This window comes from Echeneis naucrates, chromosome 11, assembly GCF_900963305.1.
Source record: "Echeneis naucrates chromosome 11, fEcheNa1.1, whole genome shotgun sequence".
Lineage (NCBI taxonomy): Eukaryota > Metazoa > Chordata > Actinopteri > Carangiformes > Echeneidae > Echeneis > Echeneis naucrates.
The window spans coordinates 3,724,337-3,750,495 of NC_042521.1; the positions used below are offsets into that span (position 1 = coordinate 3,724,337).

Consider the following 26,159-nt stretch of genomic DNA (forward strand, 5'->3'; position numbering starts at 1 on the left):
TTCTTCCAACGGAGGCCCCGCCCACTCAGAGTTCTCTTAAAGGGCCAGTCCGCCTTTTTGAAAATCACGCACGTCTCCCAAATCTGAAAACTCTTTTTTTTTCTCCTCTCGTTAATAAATGCGCTATAATCTCTGGGTGAGGCTGCCCCTCCCCTGCAACACTTCCCTCCCCCTTCAGATAAATCACCCCGGGTTGAAAACAGAGAGGAGGCTGAGGCATCAGCTCCGCCGACACAGGCACAGTCCGTTTTTACCGCAGTGCATCTGCAGCATCCTCCGAGCGGAGACACGGGGGGAAAGGAGACAGCTAAAACTGAGCACAGGACGTTTTTACTCTGTACATTTATATATATATTTTATTTATTTATTTAATTCTTGCGTGTGCGTGTGTGCGTGTGTGTGTGTGTGTGTGTGTGTGTGTGTGTGTGTGTGTGGCGTTTATGCTCACGCAGTTTCCTCTGCAATGCCAACACGACCGAGGCATCTCTTCTGCGAGCAGGGGGTCATTAGATAGGTGATTACAAGCGTTTCCTCATTCAGCTGTCATCGCACCAGAGGACAGCATTTTTATTTATTTTGTCTCCCCCCTCCTCCCCCCGACGACGAGGAGGAAAAAACGACTAATCCCGAAGGAGAGGAGGCCTCTAATTCAGGACAGTAGGCTCCGATTCCAGTGATCCAATTATGGATAATTATCTTTAGATCATTAAACAGGTCTTTATTAAATATTGGTAGCGCGTAGCCTGCAAGAGGTAGCTATTTGATTCTTATCATAGAGCATGCAAATTAATTATATATGCACCGGAATGTAAGTGTATTGTAGACGAACAGTCAGTAGCTGGCATGTTGCACATTATATAGACACACACACACATATAAGTATATATATATAAATTAAATATTTATCTGTAATTTGTCAACACAGCAGCATCGTATGTGGCCCCAAGCGGCTGTAACGACCGCTCTGCGCATCGCACATTAAGACCTCAGGGAAACAGATAATCAAATCTCAGGGTGTTGATCTGGGCATCACTGTGAGTCACCAAATATCTGAACAGTTTCAGATGCTGCTGGATAATTGAATGCATGTGACCGACGGAGATAAATTGGAGGGACTGTCTGAAAAAGCAGCAATAATTTGTGGCAATAAAATCCCGAAGAGCCGACCGGAAACAAAACGCTCGACCCAAGTGGCTGCCAGGACACCATCAACACATTTAGGGGTATTAAAGATTGTTTTTTTTTTTTGCACTTTACAATGCATGATTAGCTGGCAGCTGTCAGGCTCATACATGTGATATTTTAGCCTGCACTTTACTGACTCACAGCATTAAAAAAAAAAAAAAAAATCCCATACAAGCTGGAGGCGCTCCGTTTATGAATGATAGAAGGGGCCTGTGAAGCGTCGCCCATCTTTCCCCTCCCTTTTTGGAGCTCCCCACTGGAAGCAGCAGGGTTAAATTTGGTCATTTTTTGACACGACAAAACAGTTTCACTAACAGTGACATGGCTGCAGCCCACCTACTGATCATCTCTCTGCTCTGCACGCTGTCCGGTGAGTTTTTTCCGCGGCTCCGGTTTTATTCTAAGACGGGATGAGAAACGAAGGATCTGAGTGTGTTTTGTGTTGGTCTGTGCAGTGGACCGATGTCTCGGGGCCTGTGCAGAGGTGGACTCGGACACAGAGGCGGTGGCGGGCCAGGGCTTCAAACTGGGCTGCATCTCCTGCAAGAGGAGGAGTGAGGTGGATGCTTCTGCGAGCGTGGAGTGGTACTTTACGCCCAAAGGAGAGTCCGGCTCCTTCGCTGTGAGTACAGATCCACCGCTGATGAGGTGGTGTGTGTGTGTGTGTGTGTGTGTGTGTGTGTGTGTGTGTCAGGAGTTATTCAGACCAAACGTGTCCCATCAGGGGAGGATAATGAGGGTCCCACCCTGTCTACCTGTAGTCCAGGTCTGAGGCCCGCCTGTCCACAGGGTGACCACGACACTTATAGAAAATAACTTATAGGAAATTCCTCATGAAAAGCAAACAACGCTGGTTAAAGCCATAAAAGTATCCTTTAAATTAAAGGACAGCCAAGAAACGAGCAAATATCTCTACATTTGTGCGATTGCGACATAGTTATTTCAAACAATGGACAGTATTGTAGTCTGACTGACACCCGATAAAAACAGGAAACTTAAAAGGTCAAGTGTGAATCTTGACATCCGGTCAGAGCTTTCACAATAAAACAAAAGCGGAAACCGCCCTGCGGGACCTAACCCTAAGAAAATAAAGGCATATAACATAATTATAAAGAAGAGAGCATAAAATAAGCCAAAAGATGTGACTTGTTGGTAAGTAAAAGACAAAAGGGTCAAGTTTAAATCTGAAGTTTAAAAATAAAACCGAGGAAGAAAGAGCCTTCAGATTTGTGGGAGCCAATAAAACTAAAAGAGCCCAAATTTGCATTTTTTTTTTTTTTTAAATTGGACTTTGGTTGGCTGAGGTTAGTCCACATGGATGCCCATGTTTAAACATCTACATGATAAACTTGTGGTAAAGTTTCCTGGTTTCTTTGTTCTTCGTTCCACGTTCACTTGGTCCCCTCACATGCGTTCGTTCTTTCACCACTCAGTGGGTTAGCTGGATGAAATGTCTGCTCTTCTGAAACCTACCGGTGACGTTACAGAAGCTACGTCCATTTTCATTTCCAGCTGCTGCTAAAGCCTACAGCCCTGAGCTGAAGAGACAGGCTTTGTGTCAATCACGCACTGCGATTCTACTCAAAGAGATTATCCTATGATCTTCGGTTTCTACATTATTCCAGACACAAGCTATTGTTATTATATTACATGCACACAGAAGTAGTGGCTCCTCTTCCTCCTCTTCCCTATTACCTCTGTCACTCACACGCACCTTCATATTTACCGTCCCGGGTCACATGATCATAGTGCTGAGGTCGTGCTGTAGGTCAGCTGGAATCAATCATGAAATTTTACACCACGGGGATCGTTAAAGCTCCAGAGATGACACACGACTGTGCTAACCTTGTGCTGGAGTGCATGCTGTGATAATGTACATTGTGTTTGGAAAATACTACACTAAACCATAAAGGGTCCTTATGTAACAGAATATCATCATATATTTAATGTTTTCTCAGTTCACCATGATGTGGTAATAAGAACTGATGTGCCGTGGATCAACCTCAGCAGCAAACAAACACTATTTACGCCATAGACAGAGTTTTCTTTATGGACAGACGCTAAAATCTGCTTCGAACGTTAAACTTCGATGTGCATGATAAGACTTTGCTCGTTCCTTAGAAGGAAAATAGAGCTCATAAGTGACACCGTCTGTCTCTGTGGCCCTAGATCTACACCTACAACGAAGAAGGCCCCACCATACAAAACGATCATTTTATGGATCGGGTGGATTGGAACGGAAGCAAAAGGAGCAACGACATCCAGGATGCATCCATATACCTGCTCAACGTCACCTTCAACGACTCGGGCACCTACCAATGCTTCTTCAACCGCATCCTCTCCTACGAAAACTACGAGTACAACACCATCGTCAGCAAGGTGGTCCACCTCACTGTGGTGGCTAAAGGTACCAAGAAGTTTAGTTTGTAATAACAGATGCAGATTGACTCGCTCATTGTACATGTATGTAAAGGGATGAAGTCAATGTAAAGTTAGATATGGCTGATTTAATGCCTCCAAAGGTGGTGCATCTTGAATGCATCCTAGATCTGAGAGGTGAAGACAGTTAAATGCAGGTTTGTTATGTGGCTGTGTGAGCACCTTAAAAAAAAAAAAAAAAAATTCTGTCTCTGACGCATTTAATGTCATTCTGTGTAAAGTTTAATTCAAGGCCTTTGCTGCTCTTGCGCATTAGGGAGGAGACTAAATAAAGAGGTGAACTGCTGCAGTACACTTGCCCCTTGAGCTAGAAACCTCACTTATTCAGATCTGTAGTTATGCACTATTTCTGTAACTGTGCAAATTGTAGACCATTAACACAAATCACAAAGGAACAATGTAATGGATCCTTTAACTTGACGCACGCTTATCATTTTAAATTTTCCATAAAACGGTAATATCAGGAAAGCGTTGCAAAGCTGTAGTCTGGTATTGGAAAACATACGAGACAGTACTTCAAATTTCCAGTAATGCTGTGCCCCTCATTCTAAAGTCTGGACACAGACCAGATAAGGCTAGTCAGCATAAGTGCAGCTTCACTTTGAGGGTTTTATAACCTCCTGTGAGGAGTTCAGGTTTTCCTCTGTTCGTCAGCAGCATTACACAGAAGGCCCTGACCTGATTTGCACCACATTTGGTTTATTCCTCTGCAGTGTGGTTTTTGTTGGTGGACAGTGGCTTGATCTCACAAGTTTGTCACCAGAATTAGACAAAAAGTATTGATCCAATTTACGCAAAACTTGATGGAGGGACAGTATATGGACCCGAAATGACCTCATTAGGTTTTCGTGTGGATTCACTTAACAGGCTGGATCCAGGACTATTTTTAATCACTTCCCTTAATTAACATTGCAAGAGAATTCTAAATCTAGTTTTCCACCTAGATACAACACAAACTAATTTAAGTCCTTTGACATTGGTGGACCCAGCACAAGAAGGACGAAAGCAGGTCTGCCTGACTCGGCTTTGCAGCATAATTTTTATTACATCATATTCTATAGAGAGCAGGCTGATCTATCAAAATGTGAAGCCACAGCCATTTCAGATGACTATGAGTCACAGGTAGCCTGAACACCATCCAGGAGATGGCTGCTGAACAATGTCAAATCGAGCAGAACAGAGCGCAGCCCATTGCATCACTGAGCAGACTGTCATGTTCTTACAACATAAAAATCACACGAAAAGCTGCTACTTACCTGCAGACTGTTCCCGCTGCACGCTCGCCGCCTGCTTGTCAGTTGCCTCTTTGATATTTGTCCCATTTTGCTGATTTCCCTCCTCGTCCTGTGCAGCCACCAGAGGAACAGCTTCCATCGTGTCAGAGGTCATGATGTACGTGTCCATCATCGGCCTGCAGGTCTGGCTCCTCATAGAGATGATATACTGCTACAGAAAGATAGCAGCAGCCGGAGAGGAAGCATTACGAGAGGCAGCGTAAGTATTTCATCCGTCCGTGCAGACAGGTTCAGGGCATGTTGAAGCCTTTTCATCCCAGCTTTTTTTTATAGACTGAAAAATTCCCAAATCTTTCAATGATATTACACATTTGAAAGAGATTGGCCAGAAGTCAAACTGATCGCTGATATAGATATATTCTTCTAATTTCAAAATAGAGGCAAAGGGTTTTTATTCACTGGCGTATAAGCCTTCTATAAGTATTTATGTGTTGGAGCCCAGACAATCACCAATCTGTCCAATCTCAGATATACTGATCAATTTTTAACAGTTTTACACAATGCACAAAGACTTTGAAAAGCATTCCTTAAATGTAAAAAATAAATAAGTGCAAGACACCTGCTCCTCGTTGGAGGAAGTTTTTTGAAGAAACAGTTCCAGAACTACCTGACACACATCTTTTGTGTTTCCATTTTGCACATTTTTTTTTTATTACCAGCTGGCATGTCTTGCAGGACTAATCTTGGGTGAAACCTGGCCACACCAGAATTTAAAACAATCAATTTCCATCTTTAAGTTCACTCGTTCCACCGGAATCATCAGAGCTATGAATTTAATGACGGCTGAAAATTTAATCTGTGCAAATGTTTCAAATATGTGGCTTTGACTACTTTAGTTACCTCCTTTAAATAAAAACTGGGTCACAAAAGATTAAAAGGTTTGCTGCCAGTAGAGCTGGAGGGTTCAAACAAACTGATTAGTTTGCTGTGTTGTTAGTGACTTTCTGGTGTGGCTGGGTTTTTTGTTTTAGTCCCACTGAGGAATATGATGCTTTGAAATTTGGGTGTATCTCGATGAATACCTCATTGATGTATTCATTTCCTGTTGCTGAAATCGCACCTATCTTCATTTCTCCAGTCACCTGCCCTCTGAATCATTCATTTTCAAGATTATCACTGTTTCCATCATGTTTGTGTGTTTTCATGTGCGTCTCTTTGTCTGACTTGTCACGCTCCCCGTCTACTTGTCACCTTTTCGTCTTGTCTGTCCCATCATGTCATCCTCCTCCCTAGTCAAAACCAAAACCAAACTCTCCCTCCTGTAAGTCCATGAAAAAGAAAAAGAATCATTTGATTATTCCTGTCTTGTTTCATTTTTTCTTATTTTCCACCCACATCAGGAGAAACGTTTAACATTTGATTTGTTTTTTCTTTCTCTTCCAGAAATGCTGAATACTTAGCCATAGCCTCAGAGAGTAAAGATAACTGTGCAGGAGTGCAGGTTGGAGAATAACACAGGTATGTTGTGGAGAAAACAAATCTTTGCAGTTTTTGCATAATTTGTCAAAAATCATACGCAGCTAATTGAAATACTTCTATTTTATTTTACTACATCAGCTACACAGGTTCAAGTCCTTTGTTCTAAAAACAGCAGTTACGAATATGTGAAAATAGCATGCAACACGTCCCGTCTTTACATTCAGGCTTCTTCATCGGAGTGAAAACATCCTTCCTTCCTCTGACCTGCATGAAGACAACTTAGGGAGAAAACTCCTCTTCATTTCAAACCTCTATTCTTTTTTTTTTTTCCTTGACAATGATCACTAATGGATATGACATACAGAGGGAGCATGGAACCAGCACTGTATATAGTCTTCTGCGCGCAAAAGCATGTTCTGCACTTATATGAGAAATCATTATGCATTAATGAGCCACATTGTCAAAAGCATTTAGTACACGTACAGTTATTTCTTAAAAGCAAACATACTCATACATTTATATAAAATGTAAGTTGTACTACGGGGGTCTTTTGGGCTCCATGAGGATGATTGTAAAGGAAAGGTTTTTACTAACTCATCACTACGTAAAGTATAAATAATGAGACACACTACATGTATGTTAGAGTTATTTATATCGTAGAATGTGGTGGCTAATGATGGACAGTCTTTGCAGTTGTTAGTTGTACACTGAAATCTTAACATGTGCTATTAAAACTTGACAAAACATCTTAGATTGGGAAGTGTTGTATTGAGGGGCCGATCTGTCTAAAACCTTTTTCTTTTTAGTTTAGTTTAAAGATGACTCTTGTTTGTATGGAAAAATAACAATGATAATAACAACACTTACAGCAGCCACTCATGCTTGTTTTTTTTTTGTATTAATTTTCTTGCCATCATGTTTAAGCATTATACTCAAACTATGTTCATCTTACTGGATTTACAGCATGGCCTTAAACTCAGTCTCACAACAATTCACCTGATTAGGGGCAAACAAATTCGCAGATTTAAAATAACACTTCAACGCTTAGAGAAATGCGCGTATTGGATTTCTTTCCAAAGGTTAGATGAGAAGGTTGATACCATACTCATGTCTGCTCATTAAATTTAAAACCACCACAGCTGATGAAGTTAGCTTCGCCTGATTAGCTTAAAGGCTGGAATTAGGAGGAAATAGCTCACCTACCAGATCAGAGCCAGACTAGATGTTTCCACTGCTTCCTGTCTTCACAATCAGTTAAATTAGTCTCCTTCTGGCTCCAAGTGCTACAGACATCCTCATCTAACTGTTAGATAGAGACTGCATCAGTATTGAAACACGCAGCAGCGGACATCAACCCATTAAGGGCTAAATATCCTACAGTTTTAACACACAGTCCGTGTCGGGGTACTGTGGCAGGTTGAGCTGGTACTTTCTTTCCAGACCAGGTGGCACAAAGCGACCTCCGAGGTAGTGGTATCGTCCCCGAAACAAGGAGGCGGATTTCTTGGGAGCAGTGAGAGAGATGAGCATGTCGGGCTGGAGTCCGTCTGTGCTGCCCTGTTCCACGTCCCACCCTGAAAAAAACAATACAAACAACAACAAACAGAAACAAAATAAATAGACAAAATGAACGTGCAGAGGAAAACATCCTGATAGTTGGACATCAGTCTGACAGTGCTGCTGCAGGCAAAGTCAAACAGTCGCCACAATCAATACGTTTCCATCTCATCACAGATGAAAGAATGGCACCAACAGTGAAAACACGTTTTTTTACGATGACTGATCACCAAAATGCTTCATGAGGGTCACATCTTTCAGTCCAGCCAAACAGATCTGTAATTCAGGGTGTGTTCGTGTGTTTTTTATCACTTTACGTAACTCTCAGTGGGAATTTTTGGCAGAACCGTTAAACACTGGCCAGTTTAAGAAAAGCACAGAATTATTTTTCTCTGAGAACTGACCTGAAGGGATGTCGATGCTGGCTATTGGCACCGTGATCTTCTTCAGCACTTCTAAGATGGAGCCAAAAGGCTCTCGCACGGCCCCCTTGAAGCTGAAGCCAAAGATGGCGTCTATCACCAGGTTGTATGCCTCATCGATCACTTGGGCCTGGAAAGAAAACAATCAAAAAAAAAATTTAACTGCATTTGTTCACATTGTCTCAAAACACCAACAAAAGCCACTAATTAAAAATCGATGACTGGCTGAAAACCCTCTTCAGTCAAGACTCTGCATTGTTACAGACTGTGTTGTTTGTTGAATTAAAAACTATTTTGCCCACAGTGATTACTGAGGCTTCACTTAATCTAAATGGAAAGCTCGTCTAGCAGGAGCTCATGGATTTGCAGCAAAATGCAAATTCATAAACACAATAAGAAGGAGAATAACGCTGATGCATAATTGATCAACAGCAGACCTCAGGCATCTCAGTCAGGAAAGGGATCTCCATTTTCTGGCACTGTGTGGTCAGGCCCTGGAACAGCGGTTTGTTTGGCCTCTTCGGGTACAGGATGGTGGGCTCGTAACCCTGTAGGAGCAAACGGTACATTTTCCACAAATAAAAAGTCTGATGAAAGGGATCTGGTAACGGAATGCTAAAAGATTGGTTTAAAGCTGCCACTGAGGTTTCATGGAATAAAGACTGGACTGTATTCAAATGATTTTCTGTAATTCAGTAAAGGAAGTGTAATCAATTCTGCATTTCAATAACTTCTTTTAAAAAAATTATATCTTGAATAAAACAGCTGGGAAAAAAAATAACTTACTATGGCTGTTACATAAACGAACTGGGAAAAAAATCCACTGAAATGGGAGTAAAATGAAAAGATGTATGGCAGCACAGCAGCATAGCGGTTAGCGCTGTTGCCTCACAATAAAAATTTTCTGGGTTTGGTTCCCGGCCTGGGGCCTGTCTGTGTGGAGTTTGCATGTCCTCCCAGTGTCTGCATGGATTTCCTCCCACCGTACAAAGACGACATGTTTGGGTTAATTAGTGACTCTAAATTGTCTGTAGGTCTGAGTATGAGTGCGAGTGGTTGTTGGTCTCTGTCTCTGTGTGTTGTCCAGGGTGACCTGGGATTGGCTCCAGCATCACTCATGACCCAGAAACAGATAAGTGCTAGCAGATGAGTGAATGAATGAAGAAAAGATATATCCATAATTGTATCTTAGTGATTGATGTATCTCACTGTAGGAGACTCACAAAGAGTTTAAGGTGTCGGGCACAGACCAGACCATCGCCTCCGTTATTGCCTGGTCCACAAATCACCAGCAGAGAAGATGTGGCCTTGACCAGGGAAGTGACTGGATAGGCCTGCAGAAAAAAAAAAATCAATACAGCATCTCAAAACTGGAGTATTTATCAGAACAAGGAGGATTTTCTTTACGGCAGCTGCTCTTGAGAAGCACTTCCAGTGATGTGGAGACAGAAAATTGAGTGATTCTGTTATTTTTCACTTTGCACTCAGGGGGTAATCTGATTTAAACAGATCCATGCGCTGCAAATGCAACTTCCTGCCATCACATCGAGATGTTTGATGGAGAACTCAGTATTCATGATATCGAAGCAGTCTGAACGCTGTGTACGGTTTTGATCTCATCTCCTCTTTAATATATGCCTATTTAAATATATACAATATCTTTATTTTATCATATTTTTACTTTCAGCAATTAGTCTTGAGCAGCGTGTTGAGAAATCTGCACACACTTTAAACTGCTCAGATTAATTGAAATTTAACTGAAACTGGTGCAATTTTTTTTTCTCGATTGACTAATTCATTCAATGACTAATTGTGAAGCTCGACATCAAACACAATCATTTTTACTTTAAAGCAATTTCAATAACGATCTCACTCGTGTGATGGCTGTGGCACAGCTGAGTCCAGCCAGCTCCATCAGCTGGTCCACACTGAATCCGTACTCAGTGAAGAGCTCCTCATCGATGTGCTGGGCCTCCTCCTGCCTGTGGAGCGTCTGCACTTCAGTTTGGACACATACTGTAATATGAACAGTTTTACTGCTGTGTACAAGAAAAAAAATTTCTTTACCCAAGATATTTGATGGTCTGGGACATGGTGGATGCTGGTCTACTACTGTAACAGCCTTTCTTGTGGGTGAAAACTGCTGGACATGTCCCCGTCTGAGCGAAGACTGCGGCGGCTCGCGAGGTCACCAGGACGCCAATCCCAAACAGAGCCCGGACACTCAACATCCAGAGGGATCCGGACTGTTGGAAGAGACAGGACCTGGATGATCCAAACCCTGCTGAGGAAAGTCCATCAAAGCATCGAACGCGTGGCTTAATGAACTGATCCGGCTCCAAAACAAAAAGCTTCTCACACGAAGAAAAGTGAATTCTTCCTCTGATGAAAGTTGTGCTTCGCAGTTTGCTTTAAAGGAGGTGACGAATACCAGACAGAATTTAAAACACAAAAATAAACCAAAAAAAAAAAAAAAGAAAAAGAAATGATGAAGTGACAGGGGACTGAGCTTTCTCTGACTGAACACAACCAGTGTCTCTGAAACCTAAAAACAACCTTGTTCTAACTTGACAAAGTTGTGTGTGTGTATGTTCACGTTGTGTCTTTGTAAGTTCTAAGCAAACAGACTTCTTTATCAACATTATAAATGTCAACAACAGAGTCAACAGTTCTGTTGTGGAGTAAAACCTCAGTGCAGGTTCATAAAGCTGGACTAATGACACTTCACATTAAAAAGGCCAGCTATGTTTTGTGTTAAAAGTTATTGTTTCAAACAATGACACACTTAAAATCCAAGAAGAAGAAGCTGGACTTTTCATAATCAGACTACAGGCTGCAGACGTTGTTAGCGTTAGCTAACGTAACATTTCCGTCTTCCTGTTTCACGTCGAGGCGGAATATTTAACGAAAGTCACCAAAAGTTAGCAACACTGTTCAGAAAACAACTCCTCATACAGGTTTATCCTGTGAAACCGGGTGGTTACACAACTTACGGGTCAGAAATGAGCAGATGAATGCGACGAGGAGCAGCGGAGCAGCATTAGCAGCGTGTCACCTACTTCCGGGTTAGAAAAAAAAATCAAAACATTGATGCGGTTTCAAAATAAAACTCGGACGCTCTCATTTTGGAAAAATGAAGTATTTCCGACTTTAAAACCTTAAATGTTAAACAGAAATAATCCAAATAATCAGAAGTTTGGTTAATGAATAAGTGACACTATAAAATCAAAGCTGGATGAAATGGAAATGCCTTTATTGTGGTTTCAGATTATTTTGTAAGAATAATCACAAATTATATATATATGACAACTAAAACAGTCCTCCTGTTACCTGTGTGGTTCAGCTGTATCTATTTTTTTATATTCTGTAGAAATAAATCAGTTAGTCATTATCGCTAAACAAGACAGATAAGTCAGATTTCTGAAAACAAGTTTATTGATATCAGCAAAAATACACAATATTCTTATAGTAAGGTTGGGGTCAGTTTACTTCAACTCAAGGACATTGTTGTCAAAAATAAGGGGAATTTACTGCAAACCTGCTGCGTCAGTGTGTTTACAAAATGTAATAAAAATTTTTAAACTGTAAAAATATAATTTCATGTTACAGTTATGGTCGCTGTTGATGTCGCAAACTTTTTATTTACCAGTAAACAAGAATTAATTTGCCCCAAATTAGCTGCTAAAGTACCAAAATAGATGGCAGGTTCTTGTCTTACTGCCGGTGCTACAAAATTTTTAAAACAGCTCATATGCATGCCTATGTACAGAATAAAAAACAGTAAAAAAACGTTTTATTGCATACAATAAGTTGAAAATTATTCCAAAATACATGAGGTGAACATAATAAACACAATAGGTGACTAAAGAGCTAATAACTAAAACTAACAATGGAAGACTAAGTCTTTAACTGCAGATCCAGGGTTCACATGATTGGACAACTCTCCAATCTGGCTCCACTCTGAGAACAAAATGTAAAAAAAAAAAAATTGTATTAACACACAAAATCTGTTAATGAACAACTTAATTTTTATAAAACCTGCTTCAACACCCACCTTCCGAGGAGTGCTGGCGCTGAAGACGTAGGAGTGAGGCAGCAAACCCTCAGAGATGCCGCCGCTGCGGAAAGAGCGGGAGGCCGAGCTCACGGAGCAGTTGCTGGATTTGTCTGAAGGAAGCCCGCAGGAGCCACAGACCACGGTGCGACTCCGCAGGTTGTACTCACCGTCCCCACAAGTGCTGTGAGCCACCTGCTGAGGCCAAGAACCGGATTATTAATCCATCATCTGATGATTAAATACACAAACCAGTCATTTCACAAGGAAACATGCCACAGACTTCCTGTTTGTCCTCAAATATGTGGAATTTTTTCTCACTTACATGTGAACACACTTCTTTTATAAAATCTTTTCTATTCTGTTACACTTCCCCTGGTAATCATCCTGCAGATAATAGAAACTCTTGTTTGTAATGCTGGTTGATTTAAATATTTAAATTTATTTGATATCCACCATACCAATAAATGGTTCTGTGTTGGGAAAAAAAAATCCTTCAGATTCAAACAGGTTGTTGACGAGCTCTGAGCTGAAGCACTTCGGCTGATTGTTTGAAAATGTTAAAAGGTCTCATTTAATATTTATCGGATGCTGAAAGCTCTGCTGGGTGTTCTTGAGTTGCTGTGGTTCTACGTCAGCATGGCAAAATGTGATTACTGCTTATTAGTATGATATCTCTCACCATGTCATCATCTTCTTCTTCAAACTGAGTGCGAGTGACTTTCCTCATGGCCATTTCCTGCAAAAAAAAAAAAAAAAAGATTATAGTGTTAGTTTTATTGTGTGTGTGTGTGTGTGCGGATTTCTGCTATCATAGCAGGCCACTTTAAGATGAGGTGGTGTTCGCCATAAGCAGTCCAGTAAATGTAACACACCTCTCCACTGGCACTGATCAGCGTGGTCTGGAACATGTCCCCGGTCCCCCAGGAGGACTGAGTCTTCCACACCAGGTCCGAGGGAGGACTGTGGGCTCCACCGGCACCAGAGGCCCAGATCTGACCAGGGTGTAAAACATGCAGCGTGGGGTAAGACATTTGACACTGTTGTCTATCAGGTGCTGGGTGGTGGTTTTTGAGGAGTGAAGGTGCTGCTCACCGTGACCCTCTGCCCGGCCTTCAGGGTGAATTTGGCAGGAAACTTGAATGAGATGGCTGCACCTGATCCCACCTGCCGCCTGACCTGCCAGTTCCCGAGATTTTGATCCTGCAAGAGGAAGTTTGCATTAAAAAGTCAGATGTCAGATTATAATCGCATTGACCATCTCAGCAGAGATCCAGAAAGAGCAGTTAGTTTTCATCACAGTCGTGCGTTTCTCAGATAATCATCCCGACATTGTGTTCGTGCCATCACCTCATCCGCCTTGTTGCTGAGTCTGACGAATCTCCCGTCCAGGTCCACCTCGTCCACAGTGATCCGCCCGCTGGCTGACGCCTGCTGGGTGATGCGGGTGCGGGCCACAGCTCCTCCCGCGAAGCTGGAGGCCTCGCTGTCGGTGTCGTTGGGGCGGCGCCTCTTGGCGGGAGAGGTCTGACCGCCACAGTGGATTGATCGAGAGTGAGATGCTGACGTGGAGGAACGACTTCCTGTCACTCTGGTGGGCGGAGGGCTGGGGGACAGACGCAGCCTGCCGGGATAAACATGATGATGGTTATCAATGTCCGGGACAAAAGTGCAATTTTAATGAATAAAATCATTTTCCCGCCAACCTACCTCTGCTCTTCTCCCTCCAGCAGTTTCCTGTAAGCACAGATCTCCATATCCAGAGCCAGCTTGACATCCAGGAGCTCCTGATACTCATCCAGCTGTTGCTGCATCTGCTGCCTCATCTCGGCCATCTCTCTGTCTTTGTCCCCCAGCAGGCGACGTGTGGTGTCCCGCTCCCGAGAAAGGGCGTCCTCCAGCTCCCTCACCTTCGCCTCACGGGCCGCCAACTGGACCAGATAGGAGAATCACATCCTTACTGTCAGATCTGAATCAAGTCAAGTCTGGCACAGCTGAAGAGAGGCTGGAGCCCTGAGTCACTAACAACTACTGATGGTGAAGGCTCGTTGTACAAAAATATGGTATCATGTAGGGGACCAAAGAGAAATTGTTCAATTCTGCATTGAAACTGGTGCAAACAAAAGAAAAATGATCGTATAATCAACTGAACTACAGATTTCTTTCTGATTGCTTTCTGATCGTCTGATGATGGCGATGGCCCAACATCCAACATGGGTGTTCAGCGTGAGCTTGTTTGTCGTCGCTGACCTGCTTCTGCAGCTGGCTGAGCTGAGCCGACGTGGACTCCAGGCGGATCCGGGTCTGCTGCAGCTCCTCGTGTGCTGCTCCAACCAGGTGGCTGCTCCTGTCCGCCGACTGACGGGCATTTTCCAGCTGACAGAGAGAGAGGGACCGTGAAACTCCATGAAACTCAGGCTGTAACTTAGGTTTATTGGAAACTGCGAATCTAAATCCCTTTATCAAAACTGTCGGATATGTAATCTTCGCTGTTTGTTATTGTCCTGAAGAAGTGGAAAACCGTAGAATGAAACTTTCAAACAGGAAACTAAAGGCCTACCTTGGTGTTGTAAGTCTTCTCAATCTCATCCTTGTACATTTTGATCTGCAGCTCGTGCTGGTTGCGCATCTCCACCAGCGCCTCAGCCAGTTTGCTCTCGAACTCCTGCTGGTGGCCATTGTCCAACTCAACCATTCGTGACTCATGGCGCCGCTTTATCTCCCGCAGTTCCTGTTGGAGAATCACCGAAACAAACGCTGAAAACACAAGCTTTGATTTGATGATGATGTTTAATGCCTTATCAGTGTCCGACCTCAGAGTGCAGGTTCTTCTGAAACTCCAGCTCCTCTTTGAGAGTCTGAATCCGATTCTCTCCGTCCACCCTCCTCAGCATCTCATCCTGCAGCTGCTTCCTGACGTCGCCTAAACTGGTGTCCAGCTAAAAAAAACAGGACCTGAACATTAGTACAAAGTAAATGGACAAACCCTCATGAATGCAAACAGACAGGATAATGAAGACATACGTCAGCGGCCAGGCGAGCGGGCAGACTCTCCTTTAATCACAGCCTCAAAGCTCAAGCGGCCAATGAAAGACAGTCGGCACACTGAAGTCAGCTGAAAAACTTTAACGTCGCTTCAGAAACTCGAGTACAAGCTCTGGGCTTGTGAGGATCTTTTCAAAACCTCAGTGGATGTAGTCAGAGTTAAATAAGCGGTGGTAAAAGTAAAAAAAGAGCTGTAACTGGATCGCCTGATCAAATTAGCTTGAGTATCAGAAAGCGGAAAACGCAGAGGAGGATTTTGAGGGATGTGCGTCGGCGTGCAGTCCTGCTGTGGAAAGATCAAACCCAGATGTGTTCCCACTGAGCGTGGTTTTTGAGTGTACCTTGGCAACCTGGGCCTTCAGGTCCCTGTTTTCCACCTCCAGGTTACGCTTCTCCCCCAGAGCCGTAGTCAAAGACGCATCCTTGGAGTTGAGCAGGGCCTCCAGGTCTTTGAGCCTCTGCAATGCTGCCGCCAACTCAGACTCCTTTTTGGTATTTCTGAAAAGACACACTCACACACGTTAGCACGCATCTTTCTGCGTGTATTTTTCAGCATTGCAGGATAATCCATTTCATTGAACTGAACTGGACTGAAGCACTACTGGTTTCTTAAGCGAGTTATTTGTAGTCTGGCTGGAAGCGGAACAGGGGAAAGACCTCGGTGCATATGACTCATAGGCCACAATGATCTGCATCCAGTCCCCTGTATCTGGTAGCCACAAGCCACAGCCGCCGGTGTTTGGCTGCGATGCTGCCATGGCAACGGCTTGACTTTGCCAAAACACACAACTCAATATTTGTGGAAAAGTAATGGAGGCAAGACGGGAACCCTACAAACACTGCCACGTATTGTGTGTGTGTGTGTGTGTGTGTGTGTGAAAGAGGAGAAACTGGGGAAAGAGTTAGTCATCAAGCTCTGGATGTGGCAGCAGGCAAGGAGACGCAGTGGAAGTCCAGCGCTGGGCTGCCGTGAGCAATGGGGAGGGTGTGCAAAAGGTCAGGGAGTGGCACCGAGAAGCTCCCAGAGCGGCAGGGAAACTCAGACAAGCATGTTTTAGCAGCATCAGCTCCCAGGCGTTAATTCACCACTGATGCAAAAGTTGGTTAAAAATTAGGAGAATTCAGAGGCTCTGAATTTCCTCTTTTTATATAAACGTATATTTTCTTCATTTCTTTTCCATCAAAGAATTTATAAACTTGGCAAAAGAAAGAACTAGTGGAATCACTTTTGCTGGCAATGAGCTAAAGAAGAAGTAATTTTGTTGCTTCTTTTTACTTTGGTTACATTTTAAGCAGCGATGGTTTTGTCCACAGAGGTGAGTCAACAATGTCACACTGACTCACTGATTCAGTTGCACAACAATATCTGTTTTTGCTAAAATTAGCTGCTGTAAGGTCCTGACCACAATATATTTAACTGAGCACGAGGATGTTTGATGTTTTCTTTTTTTTTTTTTTTTTTTTTTTGCTTTTTTGGAAGATAAATGCTGTCAATTGGTTTAATTGTGAATTTAAGCATCATTGCTCAGACACACAGGGGTGTTTCAAAGAAATTCAGGGCCCTTAACATAAAGGGGCACCCCCAACCCCCCACGCCTCCAAAATAATCTGGTCGGACCTAAATGCGGATCAGAGTGGTGCACTGTGACCGACCTGGCCTTCAGCTCCTTGTAGTCCTCCCTCAGCTTGCCCAGCTCCAGCTGCAGGCGTGCTCGCTCTTTGGCCACGGAGTCCAACGTCTGGCGCGCATCAGCCAGCTCGGTCTCGTAGGCGGCCTTCAGGCCCGTCAGCTCCCGGCTGACCTCCGTCTCTGACTCTGTGATGCGCACACGCAGACCGGCATTCTCGGCCTCCAGAGACCGAACCTTGTCGATGTAGACCACCAGGCGGTCGTTCAGATTGGACAGATCCTCCTTTTCCTGGAGCCGGGTGATACGGTTGGGGGACAGTGGTGTGTTCGCCCCTCTGGGAGTGTTTTTGGGTGTTGCCATTTCAGGAAGCTGCTGGTATTGTAGAAACAGACGTGACGAACAGCTTCCTAGATATAATCCAGTTTTATTTTATAAGTATGGTAAATATACAGGATTCTGTTAAAATACAGAACTTGGGTGGAAAATGTTCCAAAAAATTCAACATTCATATGAAAATAGAGCTGGAAAAAAAAGAGCTTAAAAACATGTTGAGAGTCTGCAAACCCATGTGACAAAATCATGACTTCGAACTCAGCCGAAAAGAAAATAGAACTGGTGATAAAATAAGAAGTGGTTAAAGAAAAGTCCAACTCCTTTTGGTGCAAACACAATAAACAGACAAAAGGCTAAAAGAGTCATTCATGAAAAGATTTGGGAGGGATTATCGACTCCACCCAAAAATCTGAGTGAAGTCCATGCACCGAAGATGAACATTTCCACAGCAATTTACCTTTTTAAGTCGGAGGAGGAGAACTCTGGTGATATTTATCAGCCCGTCTGATGATGTCCTTTGTTTTCTTGCTGTGAGTCTGTGTTCTTTTAGTCTGTTACTGCGCTGTCTGCAAACTCATCTGTAAGTGCCCATGTAGGAAAGAATGAGATGGGAGGAGAGAGGTTGGCCTCAAGTTTGGCTGTCTCTCTCTCTCTCTCCACCCCCCCCCCCCCTGAAATTGGTCTGCAAACCAAATGAATGAGTCACTATCTACGCAAACAAACGCGTGAAGTACAATGGATAATTTTTTGCAGATCTATTGGCTGCGTTCACGTCATTTACAGTGTTTGACTCAAACAACGCTGCTCACACATCTCCGAGGAGCTAAAATGAAAAATTTATGTAAGAGTGTTACGAGCGTTTTAACCCTGAATACATAATTATTGTCCTGGGACAAGCACAACTCATTTTGTTTGATGACACATCCTGAAAAATGAATGCAAATTAATGCTATATTACACATATTTCTGTCTGGTGACCTCTCACCTCCAGGCGTGGCCTCGGTGTTCCTCCATCATTCACCTCATTTCTGGATCTAACTGGTACAATCACACCACATCGGTCCTCGCCTCCCGTCACTGGCTCCTTTTTAGGCTTCAGATGGATTGAAATTTGAATTTTAAGAATTTGAATGGTTCTGACATATCCGACTTAGTATATCTGGTCCCCAAAGGTCAAGGCCTGGGACTAAAGGTGATTTCATCAAAGAAGACATTTCGCTCGTAGCCTTTTGTAATATCTGACACACGTTTCATCTATATCATTTATTTTTGACTCACATTCATCCACTTTTTTATTTATAAATTTACTATCAGATTTTTTTTTTTTTTTGCACAGAATTAATGTGATCAGGACTCAAACCTGTGACACTATGATTAAATTACATTTTAAATTACAGCTACATATATTTTGTTTTTGTATGTGTGTGTGTGTGTGTGTGTGTGTGTATAAGGTGGCTGCTTTGTGTTGTTTTCTGATCTGCAAACTATTATTTATTCTGCCCCAAACTACGAATACGTAATTTATCATTTCATCTGAGTGCAGTCTTCGAAGCACACAAAAGCACAGCTGAACTGTGCCACTGTGCCACGCAGGTATTGTGTAGTAAAACTAAAGCTTGTAGTCACCAAGCTCGGCCTAAAGACTGCTGTCATGGAGGGAAACCTGTGCGGAGAGACCTGCGTCGGCCTGCAGAGACGCACGGCAGGTTGGGTCATGTGGTTCGTGTGAAAACCCGTATTGGATCCCGGCGGTCACCTGGGCTGAAAAACCTGAAAACAGATCCAGAGTCTGCCGCTAGACACACACAGGACCCGCAGTGTGTGCAACAGAAGTGTTACACAACATTACCTGAAGAGCCGGAGCCGAAAGATTCCCGAATGTGTCCGAATGTGTGTTTTAATGCAGAATCAAACCGCAATGATCCATTTATAATAATAATAATAATAATAATAATAAAAAAAAATAAAAAAAAACACAATGTGACTACCAAAATACAACATCTACATTTTTACACCAACACAAACAGCAGCTGCGGAGGAAAAAAAAAACACAAATTTCACATTTCATCTTGAAATAAAACGAAGCATGTGATCCACTCCGCGTCTTCTGGAGCGCAGCTCTGAGCGGATAAACAGCAGCTGTGCGCCACAACAAGGAAACGGGAGGAGGGGGGGGGGGCATTTCTAAAAGCCCCATTAACGAAGAGAAACCCGTCCATCCGACACCCAGCTGCTAAATTACAGCATTTACACACAAATCCTCCGAGCAGGAGCACCAGAGCCGCCCTGACGCGCTGCGTAAAAACGCGGACCGGTTTGGTTTGGCTCGGTTCGTCTTTTCGGTTTTTTTTTTTTTTTTTTGCTGTCCCGCACAGACGCAGACGGATCCGAGCTGCTCCGCATCGGCCTCCATTTTAGCTCTCTGCCCGCTCGGTGCCTCACGTGTCCTGGACTGTCTTTCTCACATGACCCGTGTGTTTGTCCCCGTGATCAGCGCTCCCATCTCCGTAAATCGGCGTCGTTGAGAATTTTTTTTTTTCCCCCGCCGCAGGAAGCTTCATGGATCTGCTGGATCAGAGTCTGGACAGCTCGGCGAGGTGAGGACACTCCGCCGGCCGCTTCCTGCTCGGCCTAAAGCCCGTCTGCCTGCTCGGATGTCTCCATGTGGACCCCCCCAGGCCACCTTCCTTCCCTCCTTCCTCCTTCTGCAGCTGATAACTTTTAACATCTGTGCGTCGCTTTGCTGTGACCCAGACTGACAGTCCGGCTCTGTGCAAACCGGCTTTCTGCAGCTTTTCTGCAGACTGTGCGCCTTTTTGCCCAAAAAAAAAAAAGAAAAAAAAAAAAAAGAAAGAAATCTCCAACTTCACATCTGTTGTTTTATTTACTCCACAAAAAAAAAAAAAAAAAAATACAAATGCACAGCAGCCCCTTCCGCCCTCATTCATCCTCCTTAAGATTAAATAATGCCTAATTAACTAAATAATAACTGTTTGTTATCAGAATGATCACTTTGAGAAGTTTGTCTTTTTTCTTGTCCGGCAAATGAAGCCGAGTAGTTTTTTAGCTTTAACGGTCAATATGCCGTTAAATTCTCCTCCTGATAGTTACAGAAAACATGAAATCTGTCAGAGTATGTTTCACTTTATTTATGTCTTATCCATCATGGCCACATGTGGCCGCCTGGGGGCGCCCTTCAGCCACAACTGGATACACAGACACACACGGATGGATGATAAATTGTCGTATTTCTGAGAAATGAGTGTTTTGGGTGCAGCTTCTAATTGACTCACAGTTTTTTTTTTTTCTTCTCTTTCTGTTTGCAGTCACGACAAACAGGAATCAGAGGAGGTGGTGCAGTTACAGGAAGGTGGGAGGACGACGTCCCCTAAAAACAAATTCTTTTCTAAAAATTAATGAAAAAAAAAAAAAAAGTGGTGCGAATTTAAGGTTTGCACTTTATAATGCACTGGACATTAAGCTGTGTAAACCATTTTTTTTTTTTTAATGGTTCTATGTTGGTGAGCGTCACAGATCTGAAACATGTCCACCTGTGTGTTGTGTTGCAGGGGAGGTCGTGGGGACGGAGGAGCAGACTGCAGTGACCATCACTGGCGTCCCGCAGGCTGCGTTCACTGACCACAATGTGCAGTACCAGTTTCGCACAGAGAACAACGGAGGACAGGTGAGCAACGGGGAGCGTCCCATCCGCAACACAACAACACAACAGCCGTCTCTAACCTGCGGCCTGCGCTCCGTCCTCAGGTGACCTACCGTGTGGTCCAGGTGACCGATGATCTCGAGGCGACGGCCGATGGGGCCGGAGCCGTGAGCGTTGTCTCCACTGCAGCGTTCGCTGGAGCGTCTCAAGCTGTAGCTCAGGTGAGTTAACGCACCGGTGACTCGGCTGGTTGTAAAAAAAAAAAAAAAAAAGTCCAGTTGTGCTGAAATCAATGAGAAAATGGCTCCACTTCTCACTTGATTTTATTACCTCTGTAAATGTTTTCCTAATGAGTTTATGGTCCCGTCTGTAGTTTGAAGTCTTTTTGAATACAATACGATGTTTATCTTTTAAATGACGGTGCCATTTAGAGGAAAATAGACCATAAACCAGTGTGATTGACAGCCTCGACCACACAATCAGGACAAGATAGTGAGCAGGTCAGACCCATCTTCTCCTTCAAACACCATTTCTTCTGCTTTCAAAGACACCAAGATGGTGACGGCAAATGACAAATTCAAAGTTTCTAAACAGCAGCTCCCAAAACCAGCCAATTTTTTTTTTAACAGTTGTCTTGAAACACTTTGACTTGATTTCCTCAAAGTTACGGTGATGAAACGCAGCAACACTGTTTATTATACACAAGTCATTAACTGTTTGACCGACCCGTCCCTGCCAGGCCGTCATCCAGAACCCCTTCAGTAACGGGGGCAGTCCCGTGGCTGAGACCGTGGGCGGCGAGACACGTTTTGCTTATTTCCCAGCCGCCACCGTCAGCGATGGAACAGCCACGGCCGTGTCGGTGCAGGCCACCGCCGACCCAACCATCACGCAGGCAGGAGGTGAGCAAGCGCATCCAGAGACGGGACAAGACTTTTACTTCAAAGTCGACATTTTCTTTTGAATCGTGTCTTTAAATCCAGGTCAGTTTTACGTGATGATGAGCCCCCCCGAGGTGCTGCAGACGACGACCCCTCGCACCATCGCACCACGCACACACACCTACACAGCGTGAGTACAAAACACAGTCACGCTGGCATCACTCCGGAAACTACCTGACCACCTTAACTCTCTCCCACGTGTTCAGTGGACTGACGTCACGGTGGATTGGACCTTCTTTGCCTTCTTCTGTCCCTTTTTGCTTTGAATGATTTGTTTTGTCATTTTGTGTGCAAATGAAATTACAAAAAGAGAAAAAAAAAAAAAAATCAATATCCGTCATTCAACACATCCAACATCTGAACTCCACACTCTGTCCCACTTACCTGCCATCCCCAGAGACCTCGATGAAAGCGAGATGTTGCAGCATGGCAGTTCAAACTGGTGAGACGAACTTTCACATACGCCCCCTCCACCCCCCCACCCTGTGTTGTAGAGACAGACGTTTGGTGGCTAATTGATCAGCAGCTTTAGTTGCCCCCCCCGCCCCACCCACCCCAGGCTGGATCCCACACACTGGTGCCCCACAGAGAAAACAAAGCTTCAGCTGTGTCACAATAAGACAGTGGAGATTTCTAAACCTCAACCTGCCAAAACGAATAAGAGCAAAAGCCACAAATATCAGAGTCTAACCCTAATTTAGTTCTAATTGAGGTAGAACAGATTTGGTTCATGTTAGAATAAAATCATATAAATCAGCCATTTTAATTGTAATTTCTCTGTCACGTTTGTTTGTCTTTACAGGAAGGTGGACGGTCCACGGGCACCCAGAGATGAGAGGCGACGAGCACAGCACAACGAAGGTACGAGTTCGTCGTTTGACTCTAAAGATACTTTTTATACGTCTGTTTTTTTTGCCAGTGTGTGTTTGGATTGTGATGTAGCCAAAGAGAAACTAGAGCTTGTCCAGTGTCCCAGTTTAAGCTCAGAATAAATCCTTCCTGAAAGTTAAACATTCTTTAATTTTGTGTTCCTCACACATCTGTGTTTTGACATTGCAGATAAAATACTAGTTATTTATGCATATATGGCCTTTTCTGTGTATAACAATACTTTTTTTTTTTTTGCAGTGGAGAGAAGAAGAAGAGACAAGATTAACAACTGGATTGTTACGCTGTCAAAAATCATCCCTGACTGTAGTGTGGACAGCAGAACTGGAGCGGTGAGCGCTGCTTCAAAAAATCTTCTCTAATGTATTTTGAAAATAACAACGAAGCTTTAACAAGATATTTTATCCCTCTCACGACTGCAATCGGTCTTAAATTGTCTTCACCTCACGCATGTTCACGTTTGATGCTGTGTTGTTCCTGTAAGTGGGAGTTTGGCTGAAGTGAAACGATGAGATGTAAACTGAGAAGCTGAAAAAACAACCAACAGTCATTTTTAACACGTGATGTTTTGTCACCATCTGCTGTTTCTCAGAGTAAAGGGAGTATCCTGTACAAAGCGTGCGATTACATCCGAGAGCTGCGTCAGAGCAACCAGCAGCTGCAGGAGAGCTGCAAAGAGGTGGAGCGAATGAAGATGGACAACGATCTGCTTAGACAACAGGTGAGCACAAACTATAGGCTATAAAACTATAGGATTTTAACCTTTTTTATTTTGACACAAAAAAAAAAATTACGTGAACATTAATTGTTGGGAGCAAAACAACTGAACAGGTTTCAGAACATAAAAAAAAAAAAAGATTCTGAAACACATCCAGAGAAATTCTAACCTGATGTCGTCCAATTATTTGTTAAACTGTGTGTTCGTGTCTCAGACAAATATTTTATCACAAAAATAAAAAATAATAGGCTGCATTAATGACATATCGGAATTGCAATAACTCTTTAACGGTTTAAGTCCAAATTGAAACCATTCATTCCAGTTTAAACAAAGATCCATCATTAAAAGCATGTGTATTTTCGTAGTACTTACTTTTTTGTTAACGTTCAAACTACAATAAACAGCTGTGTTGATTTGTCCAAAGGTGGATCATCATCATGTATCCCACATGACTTAAAGGACATCACACTGGAGTTTTTGGGAGTTGCACAAAAGCTCAAAGTGTAATAAATCCCTTGAAGCTACAGCACACCTTGAATTGTTCAGCAGCAGCTACGTTAATGAGCGCAGACGATTCATCCGCCACTGCTCGACTAGTCCTCCTCAGGGGGAAGCGATGCTTTCCGTACTGCTGCACTAACCGTCTGTTTTGTGTCTTTTCCAGATCGAGGAGCTGAAGAACGATAACGCGCTGCTTCGAGCGCAGCTACAGCAGCACGGGATAGAACTCAACGGAGATGCAACGCCGCAGTGATTGTGGACTTGGACACGTGTGATGGCACGAACACAATGTCGCATCCCTCCACCCACTTGAACAATACCAGGAAAAGGAGAAACAAACGGCAGATAATTTCCATCTGAAGCTGGACTCGGGGAACGCTCGCAGGGCTCAAGAAGAACACTGAAGTATAGTAAGCTGAAATCGTCTCTTCCACCGTCGGCAGTTTAGGGGCTGAACGCTCTGAAGTCTGTTAACTGCGTGGCCGACTGAACCTCACGGCTCTGCGTCAAGGACATCGACCTCCGCACAGCAGCACCACACTCACACCAAACCTCCTCTTTATTTTACATTATCAACCTGCCACAGACAACTTCACCTTTTTATCCTAACACAAACTCCTGCTCCCTCCATTTTTTTTTATTTTTTTTTTTTGTTGGCATTTTGCTCTTTGCCAAACTACTAAATGTGGCACAAATGAATGCTCCCATTTTAATTTATCAGTGTGTGAGGAATGGAGGAAAAGATGCTTTCTGTATTTACTCTTTTCAAAACAGCAAACAAATGAGCTGTAAATCAGATGCTCAGATAATGTAAGGATATTTTTTTTTTTTTTGTGTCACTGGATCTTGTGGACAAATACATGCCGTTTTCTGCCTCCTAACACTGACAGGCAGAGCACACAGACTTTGTGAACACAGCCCAGTGTCGGTAAATATAGGAACTACGCTACTTCTCGGACGGCCAAAGTGTAAAGCAGCTGTTGGAGGTTTTTATTTTTAGTCCAAGGCCTTAATAGGAGCCTGTTGGAGAATCTAGGTGTTAACATAGCTCAGGTAATCGGGAAAGTGCACTGACAGGTGGTTCCCAGACTCCGTAAAGACTTTATATATATATATACACAGAGTTTAGGACTCTTTTGTTTCCCCGTTAGGAGCGATGTACAGAGAAGTGAGATTATGGATCTGATTTTCAGCATGTGAGTTTAATGGGCATTAAACTAAGGTTTGTCTGTTTTGGGTCTTTGGTGCAATGCACAGAAACGGGGGTTCGGTCCGTGCGAGGTCTTGGTTTGACCCACCAGCTCGACAACCCTTTTATTTTCTTTCTTTTCCAATAGTCCCCCAAATCCTCTCCAGCTCTGGGAACCGTGGCTGCTGACAGACGTCCGAACAGCAGGATGAGTGATGATCATTGTAACTAACCAGCTTTTGTCTACACTGAAAGTCTCCACAGCATGGAAATATAACCACTGGCATGACTAATTCTGATATTACAATAAAACAGACGTGTGAGCAGTGTTTGGTACAGAGGAGCTGTACGTTTTTGTGTTTTTCTGCATACGCTTTCAAGGTCGAAGAAATGTTCATTATTATTATTATTATTATTGTTCAAGACAGTTTGACTTCATAAAAAAAAAAAAAAATCTCTTTTTTTTTTTTTATTCGTTTAAATTCAAGCCAATTATATAAAGCGACTTCCGGGTGGCCGGTGACGTAATCGAAGGACGTTGCCATAGCGTTTTAATTATTAAGAGTTTTGAGTCGGCTCGTTGCCTGGAGACGGCCACGCTAACTGTTGCTACGGGCAACCGGTCCCCAGCTCAACCGCCAGTCGGAACGTCGCTGAAGTCGGTGAGTAAAAAAAAAAATCCCCTTTTGATGTGAAGAGTGACGTCATGATTAAAATGTTTAAAGTTCGGCCGCAGAGACTTTGTACTTTATGACGTCACTTCGGCGACGGGAATCGAACGGGGAACTCGAAGGACGGTCGATGTCTCGGTCTCTTTAAACTCGGTGTTTAGATAGATATCATCCACATCTTTGTCTTAGAACTCACTTTATACTTTAACA

General features: G+C 43.4%; 4 protein-coding genes across 12 annotated transcripts; 2 read left to right on the forward strand and 2 right to left on the reverse strand.

Moving 5' to 3' along the window:
• Positions 1-1,403: 1,403 nt before the first annotated feature.
• scn1bb (sodium channel, voltage-gated, type I, beta b) lies at positions 1,404-7,213 on the forward strand. Of its 2 annotated transcripts, none has more exons than XM_029514978.1 (6): positions 1,404-1,555; positions 1,641-1,807; positions 3,355-3,592; positions 4,977-5,118; positions 6,303-6,377; positions 6,477-7,213. In XM_029514978.1, exons 1-5 carry the CDS (start codon positions 1,507-1,509, stop codon positions 6,370-6,372), a joined length of 666 nt encoding a protein of 221 aa, XP_029370838.1. In that variant the 5' UTR covers positions 1,404-1,506; the 3' UTR covers positions 6,373-6,377; positions 6,477-7,213. The 2 variants fall into 2 exon arrangements, with proteins under 2 accessions (XP_029370838.1, XP_029370839.1); XM_029514979.1 differs by having other exon boundaries at positions 6,563-7,213.
• naxe (NAD(P)HX epimerase) lies at positions 7,162-11,398 on the reverse strand. 3 transcript variants are annotated; one of them, XM_029514976.1, is made up of 7 exons: positions 11,311-11,398; positions 10,385-10,563; positions 10,191-10,299; positions 9,541-9,651; positions 8,755-8,865; positions 8,300-8,447; positions 7,162-7,912 (listed from the first exon to the last, which is right to left on the reverse strand). In XM_029514976.1, exons 2-7 carry the CDS (start codon positions 10,546-10,548, stop codon positions 7,713-7,715), a joined length of 843 nt encoding a protein of 280 aa, XP_029370836.1. In that variant the 5' UTR covers positions 10,549-10,563; positions 11,311-11,398; the 3' UTR covers positions 7,162-7,712. The 3 variants fall into 3 exon arrangements, with proteins under 3 accessions (XP_029370836.1, XP_029370835.1, XP_029370837.1); XM_029514975.1 differs by having other exon boundaries at positions 10,385-10,598; positions 11,311-11,384; XM_029514977.1 differs by having other exon boundaries at positions 10,385-10,601; positions 11,311-11,383.
• Positions 11,399-11,735: 337 nt separating this feature from the next.
• Positions 11,736-20,112, reverse strand: LOC115051529 (lamin-A-like). 5 transcript variants are annotated; one of them, XM_029514971.1, is made up of 14 exons: positions 18,366-20,112; positions 17,838-17,958; positions 17,070-17,416; positions 15,758-15,914; positions 15,185-15,310; positions 14,932-15,102; positions 14,622-14,747; positions 14,082-14,302; positions 13,722-13,995; positions 13,467-13,574; positions 13,247-13,366; positions 13,054-13,110; positions 12,372-12,569; positions 12,242-12,277 (listed from the first exon to the last, which is right to left on the reverse strand). In XM_029514971.1, the coding sequence occupies exons 3-14, from the start codon at positions 17,405-17,407 to the stop codon at positions 12,242-12,244; spliced, it is 1,932 nt and encodes a 643-aa protein (XP_029370831.1). In that variant the 5' UTR covers positions 17,408-17,416; positions 17,838-17,958; positions 18,366-20,112. The 5 variants fall into 5 exon arrangements, with proteins under 5 accessions (XP_029370832.1, XP_029370830.1, XP_029370831.1 ...); XM_029514968.1 differs by having other exon boundaries at positions 17,070-17,419; positions 18,366-20,111; XM_029514969.1 differs by lacking the exon at positions 18,366-20,112 and having other exon boundaries at positions 17,070-17,419; positions 17,838-18,013.
• usf2 (upstream transcription factor 2, c-fos interacting) lies at positions 19,532-25,627 on the forward strand. 2 transcript variants are annotated; one of them, XM_029514973.1, is made up of 11 exons: positions 19,532-19,977; positions 20,707-20,750; positions 20,950-21,065; positions 21,146-21,262; positions 21,781-21,943; positions 22,025-22,112; positions 22,380-22,424; positions 22,785-22,843; positions 23,111-23,202; positions 23,463-23,591; positions 24,253-25,627. In XM_029514973.1, exons 1-11 carry the CDS (start codon positions 19,940-19,942, stop codon positions 24,340-24,342), a joined length of 981 nt encoding a protein of 326 aa, XP_029370833.1. In that variant the 5' UTR covers positions 19,532-19,939; the 3' UTR covers positions 24,343-25,627. The 2 variants fall into 2 exon arrangements, with proteins under 2 accessions (XP_029370833.1, XP_029370834.1); XM_029514974.1 differs by lacking the exon at positions 22,380-22,424.
• The last annotated feature ends 532 nt before the right edge of the window (positions 25,628-26,159 follow it).

What these genes read in the sequence shown, in the direction of transcription:
- scn1bb (XM_029514978.1), top strand. Translation starts at nt 1,507, where the DNA reads ATGGCTGCAGCCCACCTACTGATCATCTCTCTGCTCTGCACGCTGTCC. An exon ending in GAGAGTCCGGCTCCTTCGCT is followed by an intron (nt 1,808 to 3,354) that starts GTGAGTACAGAT and finishes CTGTGGCCCTAG; the next exon opens with ATCTACACCTACAACGAAGA. An exon ending in CCTCACTGTGGTGGCTAAAG is followed by an intron (nt 3,593 to 4,976) that starts GTACCAAGAAGT and finishes CGTCCTGTGCAG; the next exon opens with CCACCAGAGGAACAGCTTCC.
- usf2 (XM_029514973.1), top strand. Translation starts at nt 19,940, where the DNA reads ATGGATCTGCTGGATCAGAGTCTGGACAGCTCGGCGAG. An exon ending in CGCACACACACCTACACAGC is followed by an intron (nt 22,113 to 22,379) that starts GTGAGTACAAAA and finishes TGCCATCCCCAG; the next exon opens with AGACCTCGATGAAAGCGAGA. An exon ending in TGGACAGCAGAACTGGAGCG is followed by an intron (nt 23,203 to 23,462) that starts GTGAGCGCTGCT and finishes GCTGTTTCTCAG; the next exon opens with AGTAAAGGGAGTATCCTGTA.
- naxe (XM_029514976.1), bottom strand. Translation starts at nt 10,548, where the DNA reads ATGTTGAGTGTCCGGGCTCTGTTTGGGATTGGCGTCCTGGTGACCTCG. An exon ending in CAGACCATCAAATATCTTGG is followed by an intron (nt 10,300 to 10,384) that starts GTAAAGAAATTT and finishes GACGCTCCACAG; the next exon opens with GCAGGAGGAGGCCCAGCACA. An exon ending in GTGCCACAGCCATCACACGA is followed by an intron (nt 9,652 to 10,190) that starts GTGAGATCGTTA and finishes TTTTTTCTGCAG; the next exon opens with GCCTATCCAGTCACTTCCCT.
- LOC115051529 (XM_029514970.1), bottom strand. Translation starts at nt 17,407, where the DNA reads ATGGCAACACCCAAAAACACTCCCAGAGGGGCGAACACACCACTGTCC. An exon ending in AGAAGAACCTGCACTCTGAG is followed by an intron (nt 15,103 to 15,184) that starts GTCGGACACTGA and finishes ATTCTCCAACAG; the next exon opens with GAACTGCGGGAGATAAAGCG. An exon ending in AGGCCGGGCAGAGGGTCACG is followed by an intron (nt 13,367 to 13,466) that starts GTGAGCAGCACC and finishes CACCCTGGTCAG; the next exon opens with ATCTGGGCCTCTGGTGCCGG.